At 41.4% G+C, this 19,275-nt stretch overlaps 1 protein-coding gene across 4 annotated transcripts; it reads right to left on the bottom strand.

Moving 5' to 3' along the window:
* Positions 1 to 414: 414 nt before the first annotated feature.
* polr2m (RNA polymerase II subunit M) lies at positions 415 to 18,101 on the bottom strand. 4 transcript variants are annotated; one of them, XM_056413047.1, is made up of 15 exons: positions 17,622 to 18,098; positions 16,863 to 16,934; positions 13,697 to 13,792; positions 12,866 to 13,030; positions 12,684 to 12,776; positions 12,463 to 12,576; positions 12,208 to 12,360; positions 11,617 to 11,742; positions 10,328 to 10,456; positions 10,149 to 10,243; positions 9,787 to 9,892; positions 9,028 to 9,111; positions 8,703 to 8,809; positions 2,178 to 2,397; positions 415 to 1,192 (listed from the first exon to the last, which is right to left on the bottom strand). In XM_056413047.1, the coding sequence occupies exons 1-15, from the start codon at positions 17,691 to 17,693 to the stop codon at positions 1,043 to 1,045; spliced, it is 1,782 nt and encodes a 593-aa protein (XP_056269022.1). In that variant the 5' UTR covers positions 17,694 to 18,098; the 3' UTR covers positions 415 to 1,042. The 4 variants fall into 4 exon arrangements, with proteins under 4 accessions (XP_056269022.1, XP_056269021.1, XP_056269018.1 ...); XM_056413046.1 differs by lacking the exons at positions 415 to 1,192; positions 2,178 to 2,397 and adding an exon at positions 6,091 to 8,599 and having other exon boundaries at positions 8,703 to 8,764; positions 12,208 to 12,372; positions 17,622 to 18,101; XM_056413043.1 differs by lacking the exons at positions 415 to 1,192; positions 2,178 to 2,397 and adding an exon at positions 6,091 to 8,599 and having other exon boundaries at positions 12,208 to 12,372; positions 17,622 to 18,100.
* Positions 18,102 to 19,275: the final 1,174 nt, after the last annotated feature.

Genomic DNA, 19,275 nt, shown 5'->3' with positions numbered 1-19,275 from the left:
CATCTGTGAAACTGGAGTCTTAATTTATCTGAATGTACATAAGAGCCCAAATGTCAACACCGTTTAAAATATAAATCTTCCGTTTATAGAACACAGATGATATACGAGGAGCGATTCTCATGTGAAATTTATTTCACATATTTCCTTATCCAGATGAGTCACAAAGCACATCATGAATATTTCAGGCAATTGTCTTAAATGTTTTTAGACTCGACACTTTTAATCCATTTCAATGGGCAATAATGCAAACTATGTTATATTTAAAAAGGTGTGTTAAGCCCTTTAAAAACATCACAGTAATTATATGATATGGTTTCTCTTCCAATTATCAAAACTAGCATATGATGGGGGGTAAATGGATTAATATAAAGACCTACAGAATGATCCGGTATATTAAAGACTCAGACAAGGAAACAATGTTCTTCATGCTCTCATCGGTGAGCAGTTTAATTTTCTAGAGATGGTTTCTACGCTGAAAAGGCTGATGAGTAACTTCCACTTCTGTAATTCAGAAAACCCAAAAAATAGATTGACATTTGGCAAACAACCATTTGGAAAATCAAATACATTTATTAAACCGTACTCAACAATCTGCAGGAAATCCCCATTTTCTTTCAAGACAAATTAGTCATAAGTCACAGTCTGCCCCACCTGCTGATGCCTACGATTTCAATAGTATTGTTAACAAACAACCCTCTCAAGCTCAAGAAACAATGACATTATTGGTGTCAGTGTCCTGACAAGAAACATTTCCCTCATGATACATATTTCAAATGTAGATGTAAGCGTCCTAGTCAACAGCAGGTGTGACACTGAAACAACTGAACCTAATACGATCTGAATGACAATTAAGTCTCGTTTCTCAACCCGCCATTCAATTTCCTTAGACTTGGACACCAACTTTTTAAAGAGTCTTTCCACTGAGCAAAGACGTTTTTCCTCTCTGAAGAGTTCTTGTCCCTGGATTTTAAATCCTGTTTGATGGATCCTGATCGCGAGGTCCAACGGCCAAACTGGTTTCCCCAGCTCCGGCCTTCCAGGATCAGTCCTCCTCTGAACACTCGGAGAGCTCGGCTTCTTCATCGCGAACCTCTCTGTAGGCAGCCATGGGGCCACTGTCAGGAGTGTAGCTCCCCATAGAGATCTTCAATGCCTCAGACAGTTTCTGGGCTGCCTGCTTGGTCTGCAGCTCCTGAAATTAAACACAGAAGAAAATGTTGACATGAATAGGCTGGTAAACAGAACACAAGCACATTATTATAAAGCACCACAGCCATAGCTATTAAACCCTCAACAAAAGTAGGACTGATAATAAGCTCAAACGGCCTCCGTGCGTTGACAGCTGCACACTGTTTGAGGTTTGGCTCTAAAGTCATTACTTTGGATGTGAAGCTCCTACACTGCCTGAACACCGCCCCCTGGAGCTGAGGGAGGGGTCTGATGTAGACTTCATTCAGTCTATGCGTCCTTATTCATTTAACCTCCGTTTGATTAGAACATGTCATAAATGTAAACTTTTATATGTTGCATCCAGGTAAAATATCAACATCAAAACTCACAACTGTAAATAAATTAGTTTGTATTTAAACATTTCCATAAAAACAGAGTTGCTATTTTCATCCATTACACATACTGATGCTGTATGATTCAACATATTTACCTGTCTGGCAAGGTTTAGAGAAATATTTCAGTGTATGCATTTAAAATGAAGGCCATATTCAGAACGACTTTGTGAAAGATAACAGCACAACCCAGAGAACTCCAGCAAAGTAGTTGAATCTGCTCAACTTTAGTTAGATAGTAATGCAATGTCAACCAGCAAGACGCTGTGGTGTACAACCAAATATGTAATGAATCCTGCTTATCATTTAGTCACATGTCACCTTTCTACTATAGACACAAATGAAGCTGATAAGACCACCAAGACATTCTTTTCGCATATAAAACATTTTATATGTAAATACATGGAGAGAAAAAGTCAAAGTACTTGACTAAGTAGTGACTATGTACTATATAGTTGACTATGTATTCCATATTACATTTATAATATATAGTCTTTTATCACAATATCGTTATGATATTTATATACTGACATTTCTGACCCGTCAGTCTGCCTGCAGTTTAATGTTCACGCTGGATGTATAACATAAGTGTGTTGGGGACTCGGCTGCACTAACCTGCTGCCTCCTGGTTTGTTCCTGCAGGAGGACGGCCGACTCGTCCAGAGACAGAAGCTTGACTGGACTGTAGTGGAGAGGAGGGAGTCTGGCTGAAGTGATGTCATCCAGGTGTTTTCTGTCCCGCTCCTTCTTTTTGTGTGCAGAGAGAGGCAATGAACCTTCAGAAGACTGGATAGGAGATGAGGATCCTGAGGGAGAGATTCTTCTGAGAGGCAGCCTGGAAACAGGGTAGAATATGGTATTTGTAATAAGAACTATGAAGTAGCTGAATGAAATCTACACACTAAATATAAGTATTTTTGGCATAAATATTTAAAAAAGTAGTCAGAACACCAAGAAACAAAGTCCACTCACTGGTTTGGTTTGAACTGTTGCTTCCTGATAACTGAAGTATTCTCTGTTCTTTCCAGGACAGTTAAATAGTTGGGCTTGTTGGGTACGTAATTGTCTCTTGCTGTACTGTTGAACGGGTTTTTGAACTTGTTACTGGAACTAGAACTAGTTTCAGACAGTTTGATCCTGCCCAAGGCCTCCGCAAGGTCAGACTCTTTGGTCTCATCATTGTTCAAAGAGTCCCCAGCAGCGGCCGTCTCCATGGTTTCACCAGCAGCTGCGCTGGAGACCAAGTGGTCCTGTTGCTCATCCAACATATGATCTGAGACGGGTGAGGTCTCCTTCTCCTGGACCACATCACCTGATGCAGCAGCATGTTGTCGCAAAATGAAAGCCTGCTGATACTTGGACTGAAACTCTGTCCTGGCAACAGACGCCAGACTCTGTTTCCTCTCCTCTTCATTGTGGTGTTCAACGGCAAGGTGCAATCTCTCCACAAATTCTTTTATCTTTTTCCCTTTGTCAGGAAGACTCTGTAAAAATCTCCTACGAACAACACACAATTCAAAACAATCATTCCATATACAGCTGGGAGACAGACCAACAGCAGTGTTTTAGACAGACAGATACAAACGAATGAACTCTTTCTTTAAGAGTTATTCTCCATTTTGTTGTATCAAAACTCTCTCACAGGTGTTCAGTTGAGTTAATATAGCAATTGATTCACATTATTTCCTAATTCATTAGCTATTCACTCCCCCTGAATGAAACTATCTACATTTGTTCTGTTCCACTGGTCCTTTCTTCAGCTTTTCTTCTTCTCCACCCATCAGTTTTGGTTTAGGTTGTCAGGTTTAATTCAACTTTCAAATCGTTGTATCATCATACCAGTATTGTAGATTCCCGAGTATGCAATATAATCTCGCTGTATATAAATATAAATTATGCGTGACATATTAAAGAATTAAAATTGGCTTAGATGCTAACATCAATGTTTACAATAAGGATAAAGTTAAAGCTATGTTGTCATGTTTAAGCATCAAGTCACGCCTTATAGTCTGAACACGGGAGGCACAACATGGAGCTAACAATGTGAACTCACTTGTTCGAGAGCATCTTCTCCTGTCGCAGGATCAGTTCGTGTAGCTCGGCTTTGCTCTGCTTCCCCAGGTCTCCCACATCTCCCTGGGGCTGAGTCCACGACGAGGACATCGCTGTTAGCTAGTGACAGCTAAGCTAGCTGCCGCCATTCACAAACCGCGTGAGCTAACGTCTTCCAGTCCATAATAACTAGAAGTATTCGTGAAGCTAAAAGCTATACATGTTAACTGCCTCTTGTATAAGTTAGAGATATTTAGAAAACTTTAAAGCCGGCAGGTTCACTTCGACAACACGCGAGACAACAACATTTCAAAGTGGTGGAATTCTTCTTCTTCGTGTGCGGAAATCCAACAACACGCTTCGGCGTCGCTCTACTGCCCCCACTGTACGGGGTAGTGTAATGCACCTCTGCTTCATGTCACAGCCGGTGAAGGTGCTTTGCTGCCCTCTACAGGCCAAATATAGCCATCGGCAGCAAGTTAGTGCAGTCGGTCGGAGCAGGCCTCACTCAGACTCAGATTATTTCCAGAGCTGCATTTTCAAGTCCGGATGTTTCTCAACCACTGTGCCAACCCACTTATCATTCAGCACAAGAAACAATGAAACAACTTCAACCAGGAGGTTACAGCCAGGGCCGGACTGAGAGGAAAAAGTGGCCCGGGAGTTACTTTCAGACAGGCCCACTCAATACACGGCGCATTGCCCACTCAATGCATTGCACGTATTTACCAGTCAGTGGCATACTTGGAAAAATATCCACACTTGACATTATTTTGGATGATTACAAAGAAATGACATTGTATATGTTTTTTTAAATAACATTGGGATCCACCAATTTGCCTAGATGGTCACATGGAATACAATTATACTTGCTATTGTTACACGCCACGGTAGGTATAGTTTGCTAGATGAATATGCTTAACTCTGGGCTAATATCAGATGGTTGTATAACGACAGATCCTTAAGGAATGAATGTCAGCAGAGAAAGATCACACAAAGAAACTTGAATTAGAGAGTAGAACTAGTATGAACTATATTGTAGAAATTAACAGAACAGAACATATGATGGGATGTGAACATCAGTGGTATCAGCAGTATTACCTGCTGGGTGTTTTGTGTGTGTGTGTTTGTGTGTTTGTGTGTGTGTGTGTGTGTGTGTGTGTGTGTGTGTGTGTGTAGGGGTGTGTGTGTGTATGTAGGAGTTTTGAAAGTGTATAACAAAACAATAAGTTGAATAACAGAACCTAAACTAACTCTGCCGGCACAGGTGCTTTATAGTCACATGGTAATAAAAAACAATATTATTGGGACTCATGGGTTATTATTCCTATTATGAATTCACTGCCCAACAATGATGTTAGACAGAAGAAATATATCCAATATGTTGATGCACCTTCCTCCACACATCTCTTCTTTTTCTTCCTGAGCGAGTAATGCAAGTGTTTAGTAGTCGAGAGTGATATTCATTTAATAACACCCAAAACAAAGTTATACTGATGAAAGAGATTAGATGAGTAAAGAAGGTGGAAACCATGAGTGTGAAGACAGATCGCGAAAGGTAAATCTCCGTCAGTGTTCTGTGAACCATAGAATAAAGTCAGAGCCAGTGATGTCAGAGGGAGGGCCGGTTGGTGATGGAGGTGGGCCGGTATTGGACCAGCCCGACCCAGTCGGCCTACCAGGGATTTTTTCCCGGTATCCCCTTTGGCCAGCCCACCCCTCGGTACAGCTGTGTCCTCTCGATCTCTTCTCAGAGACTTTGAACTGTTCAAAAGTCAGTTCAACATTTGGCTGCTGCTGCATAGTGCATATTGCATTTTACATTTATTTATAATATATGTATACATATAATATATGTGTGTGTGTGTGTGTGTTTACCAAATCAGATCACAGTGCACCTCTCTTCTTATCAGTATCCCTCAAACTAAGCAAAAGTGTAGCACATGTACTTTGTGATCTGGACTGAATGTACTTTACTGATAATATTATCTACCGCACACTATATATTTTACCCCATTGTGTCATTGTACGACACAAAGCTTTAGATTTTTTTGTCAATCTACAAATGTTTTTTGCAACATCAGTGATATGAACACATTCTGAATTTGTCCGTTGATTAGTGTTTATATACGTATTATATAATATTGCATTGCAAAGCCTATGAATATAATTTACAGTTAAACAAACTAGAACAGACAGTTCTTAGAATGTAGTCACTGGGGTTTTGCATATTTACATAAAGTTTATCTTGAGTTTATGCATGCCAATAAATGTGAAATTGACTCATTAGAAATAGATGGAATACGCATACCATTACAGCCTGTTTTGTGTTTCTAATGAGCTTTGTTAAATTCAGACATAGTGATTCCCATTAAAGAACAATGAAGTCGTGAGATGTATATGCTATAGGCTCCGGGCTTTAAAAAATGTATGAAGTTGCACAGTATTAAAGTGCTGACACAAACAGGATGCCACGGTACTTATACAGTAAGTCTTTATTATCCAAACATACGCTGGCCTCTCATCATTACTCGCAGTATGATATGTATCGTTACAGAAAAGGCTGATCATAAAGCTTTTTCAAACACAGTTGTGGCAGTACAGATAACAGCTGGATAATACTTGTGCCTGTGGCTCAGGATTGGCAGTCACCTTAATAAGGTCAATATCTTTAAAGTGATTGAAACAGTCTTTCATCAGCACATACATTTACGTAACATTATATTACTGTATAACCCTGTTGCCAATTCAAAGAGATTCATCCCACCCCCACTATCAGAGAGTAGGCCGTTCATAAAGGCACAAAGCATGTTAATAAATATGTTGTACATAATGTGACAAAATCCAAATAATATTAATAAAATGTGTACAGTGCCAATAGAAAATGATATGAATAAAGACATAATACCTGTATCAACCCAAGACTGAATGCTCATAGCTCTTTGAGCAACATAAGTAGGTTTCATTCAGTATAAACAAAACAAATATAATCTTTCAGTACATTACTTACAAAATATTTAAACAGCGCATTAGATTATTTACACCCTACAGCAAGCAAAATTTTTATTTTCATTAATAGTGCTATGTTAAAACATAGGCTAAAACAACCTACATAAGACATTTTACATCATCAACCAGACTGAAAAATATGTGATAGTGAAATAACTAATATGCATGTGATAAAAGGTCGTTTTAAAAAACATAACTCACAGTGAAAATAAGAATAAAGACAAATGATTTTAAAGGATTCATTCAACATTTTAGGAATCACGCTTCTTTGACTACTTTAGAGGAAAAGATCGATACCTCTGAAAATGGTAAATGTAACTGCAGTTGAACTACAGAAACATATAACTGGACAGTCATGATGTTGAGATTAGCTTCATGCTAAAATAACTGCAGCTACATATTGTTTAGCGGAGATAAACACTGGAAACCTGTATCTAAATTAATCTATCAGCACGTGTTAACGTGTAAAAACGTCAATTTGCAATTTGATGAAGGTTTCTGGACCAGATTATTTCTTCACTGGCATCACGTATCCAAAGTCCCCCCCATATCCCCAGTTATATGGCGAATTGGCGATGCACTTCAGTTACCCTTCTGCACCAGCTTTCGGAAGTAGGACCGTCAAGTTTGAGCCTCTGTATCGTGTAATGCAGCTCCACTATGTGACTTGTGATATTAGGAACTTCATCTCTGTCTTTATCCTTAACATCTTGACCGAAAACATTGCCATTGTATAGCATATCCTTCCTTGGATGAAACCTTTTGATTGTATCTGTCTTTTAAAGAACTTCTGACGAGGTTGGGTTGCAGCTAGCAAGTGAGTTCTCAGATTTGTTGACATTATGGAACAGCAAGCTGCGTTTACTAATGTCATCAAAACCTCATCGTTCCTGACTGCACGGTTTGAACAAGACCTGCGGGCTAGCTCTTTCCTTCTTTTTTCATTCTTTATGCTGAGCAAATGCATGTTTCTTTCCCAAAATGTCGAACCATTCCTTCAAGATCACTCTATGTTTACCTTTTTGGTTGTTTCCAGAAGTTTCATGAACGGTGTATCAACTTGAGGGGCTCTTGTTCTTGGTTGATAAAAGAGCCGAGAAGAGAATTCCTCGGATCTCGGTCGTGTGTCTGTGTTTGTTTCTGCGTCAACCTCATCTCTGCCTGACTGGACTGGACTCACAGGAGGCTCAGCCTCTGATGGGCGGGTGTAGGACAATGTCCCAGTCGATAGTGAGGGGATGTGCTGCAGGAAACGGCTGTACTGGACAGGAGTGTATCTCAGTAAACTGGACTCCAGCCTGCTTGGTGGGGGGTTATTAGACATGAACGCCCTGGGTTGGGTGGGGCCTGTTAGGTATTGAAATGGATGTTGAGAGGAAGATCTAAGGGATGAAGGTTGAATTGAGGGCTGAGATTTTAATAGGGATGAATGAAGAGTGGGTGATAAAGGTAGAGTGGGTGATCGCAGTTGGGTTGGGGATGAAGGTAGAATGGGTGATACAGGTGGAGGGGGTGATACAGGTGGAGGGGGTGATACAGGTGGAGGTGGTGATACAGGTGGAGGCGGTGATACAGGTGGAGTTGGTAATAGTAGTTGTGTTGGGGATGACGGTAGAGTGGATGATAGAGTAGGAGATACAGGTGGAGGGGGTGATACAGATGGAGTGGGTGACACAGGTAGAGGAGGTGATACAGGTGGAGGGGGTGATACAGATGGAGTGGGTGACACAGGTGGAGGAGGTGATACAGGTGGCGTGGGTGATAGCAGTTGTGTTGGGGGTAAAGGTAGAGTGGGGGATAGAGGTTTTGTTGAGGATGAAGGTGGAGTGGGTGATACAGGTGGAGTGGATGATAGAGGTAGAGTGGGTGATGGAGGTAGAGTGAGTGGTGGTGGTTGAACAGGTGGATCGCGTTGTATCGGATCAGCTGGTTCATACAGAACAGGAAGTTCAACATCATGTCTTTGTGCTTCATGTCTGCAGATGCACAGTTAGACATCAGAGTGAGACACCACCTCTAAATGAAACACCAAATATAACCCGGTGCTACTGAATATGTTACACTGACTGTTCTTCTTACCTGGGAAGCAGATCGCAGCCTACTCCTATCTCCCTTATTTCCAAAACCTCCCGTGGTCTATTCTGTGTGGACATAAAATACTTCAGCTTGTCTTCTAATTCATTATTCTGGGAAAGAAGAAAGAGGAAACAACACTGTCAGGTCAGGTACATGCAAAGATCTGCAGTCACTTAACATGGGGAAGAGACTGAGGTGCAGTGACGCGAGGAAACCACACAGATGTTGAACAAAGTGCAGGGGATCGATTGATCAGCAGCCCAGACAGATTACCACACCACACCAAAATAAAACTCACAGTAAACACACAGAGAAGGATTTGTCTTACCTCACACTCCACTATCGCGATTCTGTCCAGAAGCTCTGAGATGAACATGTCCTTCTGAGCTACTTGAGATCGCAGTGATTCAACCTTCACAGATTAAAGATTGAAGACAATGTTCAAGTGTTTTCAATCAGACCTTTTCTCTGCTCTGCAACATTGTTGGGATGATTCATTGATCATTTTTATTGACATCTTTCTGAAAATACCTATATGATTTGGTGCACTAATCATAGGGAAAATAGTCATGGAATTAAATTACTGTAGCCTATGTATGCGTTGCTGACCTGATGTGAACTGACTACAATACTTTCCAAGTTGCATTAGCAATTCATTGAAAAATGTACTAACTGAACACTGTCTCTATTCGACCCAATATACAGTATATTAGAACAAAGGAATGTTCTAGAAATGATTCAGTAATTAGAGACCCATCAAATAAACCGTTACAGTCCATACAACCATACAAGAATAATCCTGATAACTAATAACTGAGTATGATGGACACTGAATAAAAAGTTGAACCTTTTGGAAAACCAAGCTGTGACGAGTAAAGACTCTAACAGTGCCCTTTATCTTCCGATTCCCAAACCACTAGACCAGCACAACGCTCCACCCTTTATTGACTTTGGTTCTGATTAAGTTTTATATGCCTTTTGTGCATTGGACACACTCTGGATGGAAAACAAACTTTATCTACTTCAGCTGACATTGCATGCATCCACACCCATTATTAAGCCACAAGATAAATACAACTCTGCCCACCTCCTCGATCATTCCTTTGACTTTTCTCTGCTGGCAGAACACCATGTCGTTCAAGTGTTTGATTCGTTCCCGGAGGTCCACCGATTCAGATTTCAGCTCTTTGTACCTAAGCAGAACCATGAAGCAGTTAAATCCACATGTAAATCCATCAAGCTGGTGAAAAAATATTTTTCTGGAAATGCAGCCACTTCAGCAATTCTGTTTTTTATGTTTTTGTGTCTTTTAATATCACGCTGCAGATTTTTCCACTGCTCTCTATTGGACTGAGGTCCTTCACCAAGGCTGTGTCATACAGTTTAAAACTCAGGAAAAAGAAAGGATTCGTAACATGGTGTTTGTTTAGGTGGGCAATCTCTGTGTACCTTTTGACTGAAGTTCCATCAGTTGTGTCTTTCAGCTCCGCCGAGCGGAGACGTTGTTCAAGTTCCTGCAGCTTCTTCTGGAGTTCACTCTTTTCCTGTGAAAACGTGTTTCCATTGTCAGTTTTGTATATCTGCAAGAAGTGTAGATATACCTTTGACATGTTCAAATATTGCCTTACCTTTCCCATACAGTCCAGTAGGCGTTCCACTTCAATAATCCTCTGGTCCCTATCAGCAATCTTGGCCTCTGCAATTCTGATGTTACTTTCTGCTTCCTCCAGTCGCCTGATGTACTCATCGAGTTGGGCCTGTGTGAGCGGACAAACATTTTGGGATTAGTTGTTGGACTGCATTTTAAAAACTCACCATCCACCATGGAAGAAATAACCACTAGTTCTGCTATTTACTTGTTGTGGACATTCCACAAACGTCGGAACACCTAATGCCCTCGTGTTTGGGTTCATAACATCACCCGTAGGCTCACACAGCTTGTACCTGGGGGTACGTGAAGGCACTCCAGGGGGTATGTCAGAGTTTTTTTTAAATCTCACGTAAATTGTCATTCATTAAAAAATCCTTAAAAGAACATGAGCCCTGTGTTACGTGACGTTAAGAACGACAGCATCAACTTCACACAGTTAAGGCCACGCAATGCACCTCTGTGAACACATGGGAGCTGAAGACACACACACGCACACACTGCTGCTGCACAGAGAGGTGCACTGGCTCTCTGAGGGAGAAGACTCATCTGACCGAGGCCTCGAGATGAAGTCACATCCACACTCACAGCTTTGTGTGTGAAGCAGGACAGACCCTGAGCTGGGACAGAAAGCTTTGGAGCAGCTCTTACCCTTTGCCTCCATATATTTATGTGAGTCCTCCTTCAACTTGATCACAGGAGTCGCCTCCCTGCCCCCAAGTGTCTCAATAGAATGTAAGTGCAAAAGCACTCAGTTCAATGCAACAGTTTACATAGCTTTCTAAAGTTAGTTCAATATGTTTTACTCTAACAAAACAGTGACACGCCATTCCAAATTCATTTTATAAGTGCCAATCCTGAGCAGGTCATCTGTCAGGTATTAGCCTTGCTTAGGGCTGCATACTAATTAACTTGTTTTATTACCGATGACATCGCTATGTTGATTGTCTCAATAACTAATTGCTTTGTCTTTGAAAATGTGAAAAGAAATAGGTAAAAATGCTCAAATTTCTCAGACACTTTGTCTGAGACGGAGTAAAGATGTGGTAGATTTCAAAAAGTGGCCTTGGGACCAAGAATGACTTTGAGTACTACAACACAGAATGTACCATCTACCTTTTTGTCAATTACAATACATTTTCATTGCATCACCATGTGTCAAGTAAGCCATCCTCACACGTCCATCCTGTTCTTATGAGCCATAAAGTCAGGTATCTATTGGCACGTTGTGTGTTTTTCGATCATGAATAAGCTGTAAAGAATGCAGACCTGTAGGTTTTCGATCTCCTCCCTGTGTTTCCGTTGCTCCTCTTGCAGCTTCTCCTCATACTCCTGCTGTAGCTTTACTGAGAGCTCCTGCACCGCCTGATTGTTGGCCTCCCGTGCGGACTCCACCTGGAAATTTCACAGCATAGCAAAAATGCATTATTCCACACTGACGGGATAGGATCGAAGATGCAGCGGATGTGTTGGCGTGCTGCAGTGAGCTGATCTGTTGGCAAATTTGCTGGATCACCACGTACTGCTTTATCTGCTGATTCTCAGACTGTGTGTCTTAAATCTTTGAAATTGGGGTTGTTTGCTGTCTATTGGAATGTGCCAGTACAGGTGTGTTTACTGTAATGTATTGAGTTGTGTGGATTTGTATTATTATTATTAAACCTTTATTTAACCAGGTGAAACCCATTGAGATTAAAAATCTCTTTTTCAAGGGTGACCTGATTTGATATTTAAAAGTAGTAGGTGCTATCAGTTCTTTGAGTTTAACCCAGATAATGTATGAGTTCTTTTATTTCAATGAGTTGCTTTTTATTGGATTCATGAGGGTTTATGTGAATGAGGACGAAGAGATGTAATCACCTGCAGTCTCAGAGTCTGGTTTTCAATCTGCGTGGCTTCCAGCTCTTTCTCCTTGTCTCTGAGCTGTTCTTGTGTTTTCTCACAGGTGCTCCGCAAACTTTTCACCTCGTCTCTCGTGTCCACTCTTTTCTGACAGTTTTCCAGAAGAGATTTCTGCAAAGGAAGCTTCTTTTACTTATCAAGCCGGCCCTTTCTTTGATGGCGTGCAGCTGTCATGAAGTCGGTCTCACAGAATCAGTGATATTGATTTGTTACCTGCAGGCCGATGTTAGCTGATAAAAGGGAGCTGTTCATCTGATCGAAGCTTTCCATGGCTGTGGTCCGGATCCTCACCTCTGACTCCAGACTCCTCTGCTGTGAATTGGCATTCTGCACACACACACACACACACACAAGGCACATTGCATTTTTCCATGTATTCACAGATTCACAGACTGCAGTTCGGAGCAGTCTCACAGTGTTACATAATGTATTACCTTAATATCCTGTGAAAGCTTTTGCATTGATTGCTGCATTCCGCCGAACTGCCCGTACATCCGCTCTCTCACCTTCTCCAAAGAATCTCTCACCTGGAGACACAAAACATACAGATATCACCCACGCTCCATCCCACACAGCCTTGCATAGATAATGTGTTGATCTGTTAGTTTCCACTCACCTCCCTGATGTACTTCATCTCGTCCTGAAGGTGATTGACCGTCCACTCTCGCGCCATCACCTCCTGCTGTCTGTCCGAACCCGTCCTCTGCACCACGCCGTACACTTTGGGCCCATGATTCTCCTGCGTGCTTTCTGGAGCCCCATTGGTCATGTCTCTGAGGTGCTGAGGGAGACAGAATCACACCGGTCAGGTTTCTGCAGCCACCCTTCCCTGAGGCCGACTTCTACCGTCTACTGCGAGTCTGTGCATTGGTTTTTTCGTTTATGCGCTCGAATGCTCACTTTGAACGGCATCACATGGTTGTGTGTTTGTGCTGAGTATATAAAGTTGATCAGGTATTTCCAGTATTACTGCTGGAAACAGGAGGCTGGGAACAACCAGTGAAAAAGAAGTGCAGGGTGTCATGTTTCTGCAACCCAGTAAATGAGCTGCTGTGTGTCTGCCTATTGTACCTCCAGCAGCCAGCCTACTGATGCACACCGGCCGAAAAGAAGTGCAGCACTTTAACAATGCACAGACTAAATAACAGATGACAGTTATACTCCTGGTCACCAATCAACGACGGAACTGAAATTTAGAGATTCAATTTCTTTAAATATTTTAGTACCGCAGTGTTTTGTCTGGAGATTAGAAAGAATGATCTCTAGCTACAAAGATAGACTTCGGACGAGGGATTTGTCGACAAGCATATGTTGAATTCATTATTAATGACAGCCTTGAGGTGCATGCACAGAAAGGTGTTTTTACAGAAGGATGTCAGTGACACATGCTGCAGCCGTGGCAGTGTCATGCCTATTATTCATGTGTTGGATTCATGCGGCTGTCTACCTGCTGAGGGGACTCCCTGCCAGCTGGCCTCTCTCTTTCGATCAGCCCATTCTTCTTCGTCTTCTTCTTCCATGCCCCATCCTTCTCTTTCCCAGCCTTCAGGAAGAAAAGAAATACAATGTTCACACACATGTGTAAAATAAGTGTTATTATATTGTGTAAACTTTCTGCGACACTGACAGAACTTCTACTTAGCAATGTGCATGTTGCGATACCTCACGCTGGTGTGTCCTTGTGTCTGGTCACATCTAGGTGCTCTCTCAACAACACCCAGAATGCAAGCAAACTAACTGTTTTGGGAATGTTTGCAATTTTACCCATAAAGCAGGATTCTGACCCGAACACAAAAACACTTGGAGAAATTATCTGAAAGTAAACTAAAATATATTAAGAGACTCCAGGCACTCGATACATGGTGTAATATACACATACAAGTAGAAAACTATGCAACATAATACAAATAAGAAAAGCTTCTTCCGGCCACGATAGACAGACAGACATACAGACAGACACACAGACAGACACACAGACAGACACACAGACAGACACACAGACAGACAGACAGACAGGTGTCAGTCTCCCCATCTCTCAGAGATCAGATGTGGTGCTAGAACAAAGACGCCAGTGTTGTCTTGTTGACAGAGCCACGCCTTATTACTCCACCATTTCATACACAGAGGACATGCTGTTGAGGAATGGTGAAGGCCTGCTAATAAGCGGACGTGAATTCCAGCAGATGGGAGATAAGGACAGCCGTGTTTATTTTTCAACATCACTGCAGCTCAGAATAACAATGCTCTATTATGCTGTCACTTCAGTTTTGACTTTTACGATGACAATATTTGGCCCCACTAGTCGACACTGTTAACCTGACTTTAACCGAAACTGCAGCCATGTGATATGTAAATAAAACACAGTTGTTTTGTTGTTGCCTTGAGAAGCATGAACTCCGCACAACTCACTGACTCCCAGAATCATGTCAACATGCAAACACGTCTTATGACTGAATTAATAAGGACTCGTCTTATTAGTTCAGCTCTCATGGAATCTCTTTGTGCTGAACGGTGTTCACGTTGAAGAGACCATCATGGAGATTACATTCAATCTATGTGTAGAAACTTCTCTATGTAACAACTGCGTCCATTTTGTGTGTGTCATGGTGCATATGTTTCACATCACATCTCGGCCATAGTCACGAGTTAGATTGTGTTCGTGGTGTGTAAGGTTGCAGGACAAACCCTTTTGATTTGATGTTGAATAACCACTTTAACCAGCGTTCCTACTGAAGCATAATATCTCTAGCAGATGATGTTTCTGTCATATCCTTCCTTCACACCTTCGCTTTTTCCTTTCTTTTTCACAAAGTAACAACAATCAAAAATGTGCAAGTGATCTACATTTGACCTTCCCTCTAGATTACTTCTCAAATTTAAGTTTGAGCAACTTCATCGGAGATTTGTCTTCTTAAAAAAGAAATAAGGACATTAATGTTACATGTGTGAATTAGTTCATGTAAAAAGTGGACTGTTGAATCGTCTCTGCTGTGTCCCTTTGAACGTTGTGCTGGTACTTGCACTAAATGTTGTTGCAACAACAGAATTATGCATCACCGCTAGTGCAGCAGCGCCAGCACAGAGCGGTCAGCTCAGCACTGAATGCTTAATCAGCACACGAAGAGGACATTATGTATTAGATGGTTATTGCACTTCAGTGAATTATGTTAGTTTATCTTGAGGGGAACAAATATGTTCAGGGCCAGGATCATCACACCTTTTGTGTTTTTGGAAACCTTTGAAACTTATAGCAATAGTTTAAATGTTCTTTTTGGGAAACACATGTATTCTCTTTCTTTCTGATTCTTAGATGAGAGATTGAGCTGGTTAGCTTAGCTTAGCCGAATGGAAACAGGGAAACTTATCTGCACCTGTCTTAAGTTAACAAGCACCTCTAAAGCTTATTTATTACACATAACCCTGTGCCATAAAACAGCATTTTTTACAAGTGTTTTTAAATATTAAACACACAAGATAAAACACATTAATATGTCAGCTATAAAGGTGCTGGTAGCCAGATTCAGGGCAGCTGTTTCCAGCCATTTCCAGTATTTCTGCTCCCTCCTGGCTGAATAAATACAATTCCCACAACATTCTTATTCCTTCAAGGTCATTTCTTCCTATTGTGTTGTTACTCTCTTAGTTTCTTCCCACCAATTTCATTACACCTCAGGCCTCACTTGATTGCCTATAATAAAATAAAATAAAAAGTGCCACGCTGCTGTTAGAGCTGCAGCTCAGTGCAGTAAACAGACACTGAAGTACACGTAATTATCGAGCACATGGTTGTTACTCCACTTCGTGTTCACTCTTGACCAGACTGTCCTCTGTCATCCGTTCCAATAGTCATGGTCACACCCTCGCTAAAGGAAGCAGATACAGAGATTGTGGGGGCGTGCTATCAGTGCAAAGTGTGGAGGAGTGGTCACTAGACGAATACCATACTATGGATTCGGCACATTATGGACCATAAACCCTCTCAATACCATCAATAAGCATCGTATCACAATCAGTTCTCACACTCTCTCTGTCAATCTCTGGCCTTTGGACGGCAAACAAAGGAAGGGGCAGAGCCACCTACAGCAAACACACACACTGACACACAGCCTGCAGCGTACTCACAATCAGACATGAAGTCTAGGCAGAATGTGCTTCAGTAAGAACATGCACAGGAGTGCGATATCTGTCTGTTTACTTACCAGCATTTGACTTCATACTGTGTCTCAGATGTGTCAGGTATAAATATATTGTGTTTCCATTGTAAATATTTTCTATCGTATGGAATAGATTTACAACACAGAGTCAGACTTTAGCTTTGAAGTAAATGTGAAACAGCTGTGTTTGCATTATCACGGAGACACACACACACACACACACATCTGTCATGATTGTGTAACTAGTCCAGATGATAAAATACATATAAATCTCAGTGGCTAAACCATCTTTCTTTTATTTGTATAGGTTGTATTTTTAGTGCTTATTATTCTTCCACATCACTATTTTTGAGTGATTTTTGAAACCTTTATCAAAGAAGTGCTGTCAAGCAAGACTTATAGGCAGGATGCAGAATGGTCAATTGTAAAATTTTAATGAGGGAGATATATTTGACTCACTGTGTCTGTTTTCGTCTCCGTCTGTCCATTATCTTCTGCATATAGAGTTAACCTGAGGCATCTGGTCCTCCTCTGGCAAAAACAAACAGACAAAATGCAAATAAATTATACTCTGCAAACAATATGATGTTTATATTAAGTCATCGGGAGAAAATATAGAAGAGTTGATTTTGAAACATCACTGAAACTGAGGGACAGAATGGTTTATTTATAGTCAATGGAAACAGAGCTACAAACAAAGTTTATGCAAATGCTCCTAAACTGTTGTTACGGACATATGTATAATATACACCACAATGAGTGCTTTGTTTTGTTGTTCCCTATAAAAGAAACTGCAGGGAGGAACACACTCATGCTCTGTTTCCTAAATCATAATTGGATCTTTCTTCATTAGAAAGCATTGGGAATAAGTTTAAAGGCCTGTTTAGTACAAAGACCGGTTTTATCTGAGAGCTGTTCAAATAAACATGACAGCCTTGCCTCCTGCACGCTCAGCTCACATTACGTGATCCTGCAAGTGAGCACATCCTATCTCAAAGCTTTAGATGATCAGGGGACAGAATATGTTAGTTGGGACCGGGGAAATGTAACTCACTGTATACAGACAAAAAACAAGTGGCTACAGAGTTCAGAGGAAACGGGGGACAAACAAAAGAAGCACTGGACTGTTTGAAAAACACAGAAGAGAAGGGAGAGAGAGAGAAAATGGGGGAGACAGAAGGAGAGTTTCAGGGCCCCGCCTCATCTCGAACTTCTTACCTCAGTTAAAGAATCTAGAGAGTCCTCTGTGGTGGTGGTGGAAACAGATCGCCCTGAACCGTAGCGAAGCATGTCTCCTCTTCTGTCCACTCCTCGTTTCTCTTCCTCTCCCTCTCCGGACCTCCTCCCTCCCTTCCTCTCACTTGCTCCTTCCTGAGTTCTGCTCAGACTCTCTGTGCGACCATCTGCCCCTGGCTCCAGCCAGGGAAAAAGGGGGGAAATTCCACTCTGTCAAGTCTGGTGTTAGTGGGAGTCCACAGGGCAGAGGTTTCCTCTCAGGTGAAATCCAGTCGCACGCTCAGCAACACAGACACAACTGTGTCATTGTCTTAATTGCAGCCTGAATGCTCCTAACTCCACCTGGTTGACAGGCTTGTCATTCTATCAGCAACCTCCCTGCCTCTTTCTTTCTCTCTCTTTCTCTCTCTCTCTCTATGAGTGACTCTGCATTCCCATCAGACCTGTCAGGCCACATTTCAGCTGGCTCCCTGGTCTGTGCCTCCAGCCCAGAGAGCAGGACTTCCACAGGGAGGGGCCTCTTCCTTGGGCTGAGACAGGTGGAGCCCTTCTTATCAACAGGAGGAGCTGGTTGTTCACAGTTTGACAATTTTCCAATTTTGTATTGTATTAGTTCTTTAAATACGTCTTCCGGTTCTTCTTCCAATTAAATAGAGTGAGAAATAACAACCTTATACTAAAGGTGAAGGAGGTGTCTTGTGATACAGGAGTTGTTCAAGTTAATACATTATTGATGTTGTTGATAGTGGATACTGATGAAAAGGAAGACTACGCAGCAAACGTTATTGTTACCTTCTGCCTAACAACTTCACCTTCATTCAGTTTTACATTATAAATATACACTCATCAGATTATAATTGCTCATCCTGTCAAATATCTTCAAGGAATGGGCAGACAATCATCAGAACAGCCGGGTCACATTCCTCGTATGAATGGACTGCAGTCACTCCCTTTTAACAGAAACTAGAGACACACTCGAGTCACAAAGGATTGAAGAGTCAAGTTTAAAGGCCGAAGTTGCCAAGCAAGTGCTAGTTCTACATTCTTTTTTTCAACAAATATCAGTTGTCAGATAATGTCAACATTTGTCAATAAATAGGAAAAGAAAAATTTCCAGAACGACATACAGCTCTGAGTCGTTAATCAGTAGCCAGACATCAAACAAAAGGTATTACCTCTGCTATCAGTGAGCCCAGTCCAATGTCATGTGGAAATCCACAAACATATCGTATCCACTCCGTTTACTCAACTACATTTCAGAGGGAAATATGTACTTTGTATTGCACTACAATAAATAAACATCTTTGCTCTATTTCCGATTTACTTTTTACATTTAGAATCTCCATATAAAACATGTGACCAGTTTCTGAAATAGCATACCGTGTTATAGATTAAATTGGCCATCAGATCTCATCAAAGTTGAGCTGATTAGTTAATCCTGGTTTCCGGCTTGTTAAAAGTGATGATTCGCTGCTTTTCCTTGTTTTAAATCATAGTAAACTCATGTAATTTGGGGCTTCTGTGTATTCGTTGCACAAATCAAGCGATCTGAAGGTGTCATTTTGGCCTCTGCGAAGTTATGGAGGGTATTTATGACGATATTATATATTTTAGCGATCGTTGCAGCCCTATAGAA

Source organism: Pseudoliparis swirei, chromosome 4, assembly GCF_029220125.1.
Source record: "Pseudoliparis swirei isolate HS2019 ecotype Mariana Trench chromosome 4, NWPU_hadal_v1, whole genome shotgun sequence".
Taxonomy (NCBI): domain Eukaryota; kingdom Metazoa; phylum Chordata; class Actinopteri; order Perciformes; family Liparidae; genus Pseudoliparis; species Pseudoliparis swirei.
The sequence above is the reverse complement of the archived record's forward strand: the minus strand, read 5'-3'. Positions and strand labels throughout refer to the sequence as shown.

Coding starts and splice junctions, on each gene's coding strand:
- polr2m (XM_056413043.1), bottom strand. CDS start 17,693: ATGCTTCGCTACGGTTCAGGGCGATCTGTTTCCACCACCACCACAGAG. Junction 9,112..9,786: donor TCAAAGGAATGATCGAGGAG/GTGGGCAGAGTT, acceptor TAATCTGTGAAG/GTTGAATCACTGCGATCTCA. Junction 8,600..8,702: donor GGCTGCGATCTGCTTCCCAG/GTAAGAAGAACA, acceptor GTGCATCTGCAG/ACATGAAGCACAAAGACATG.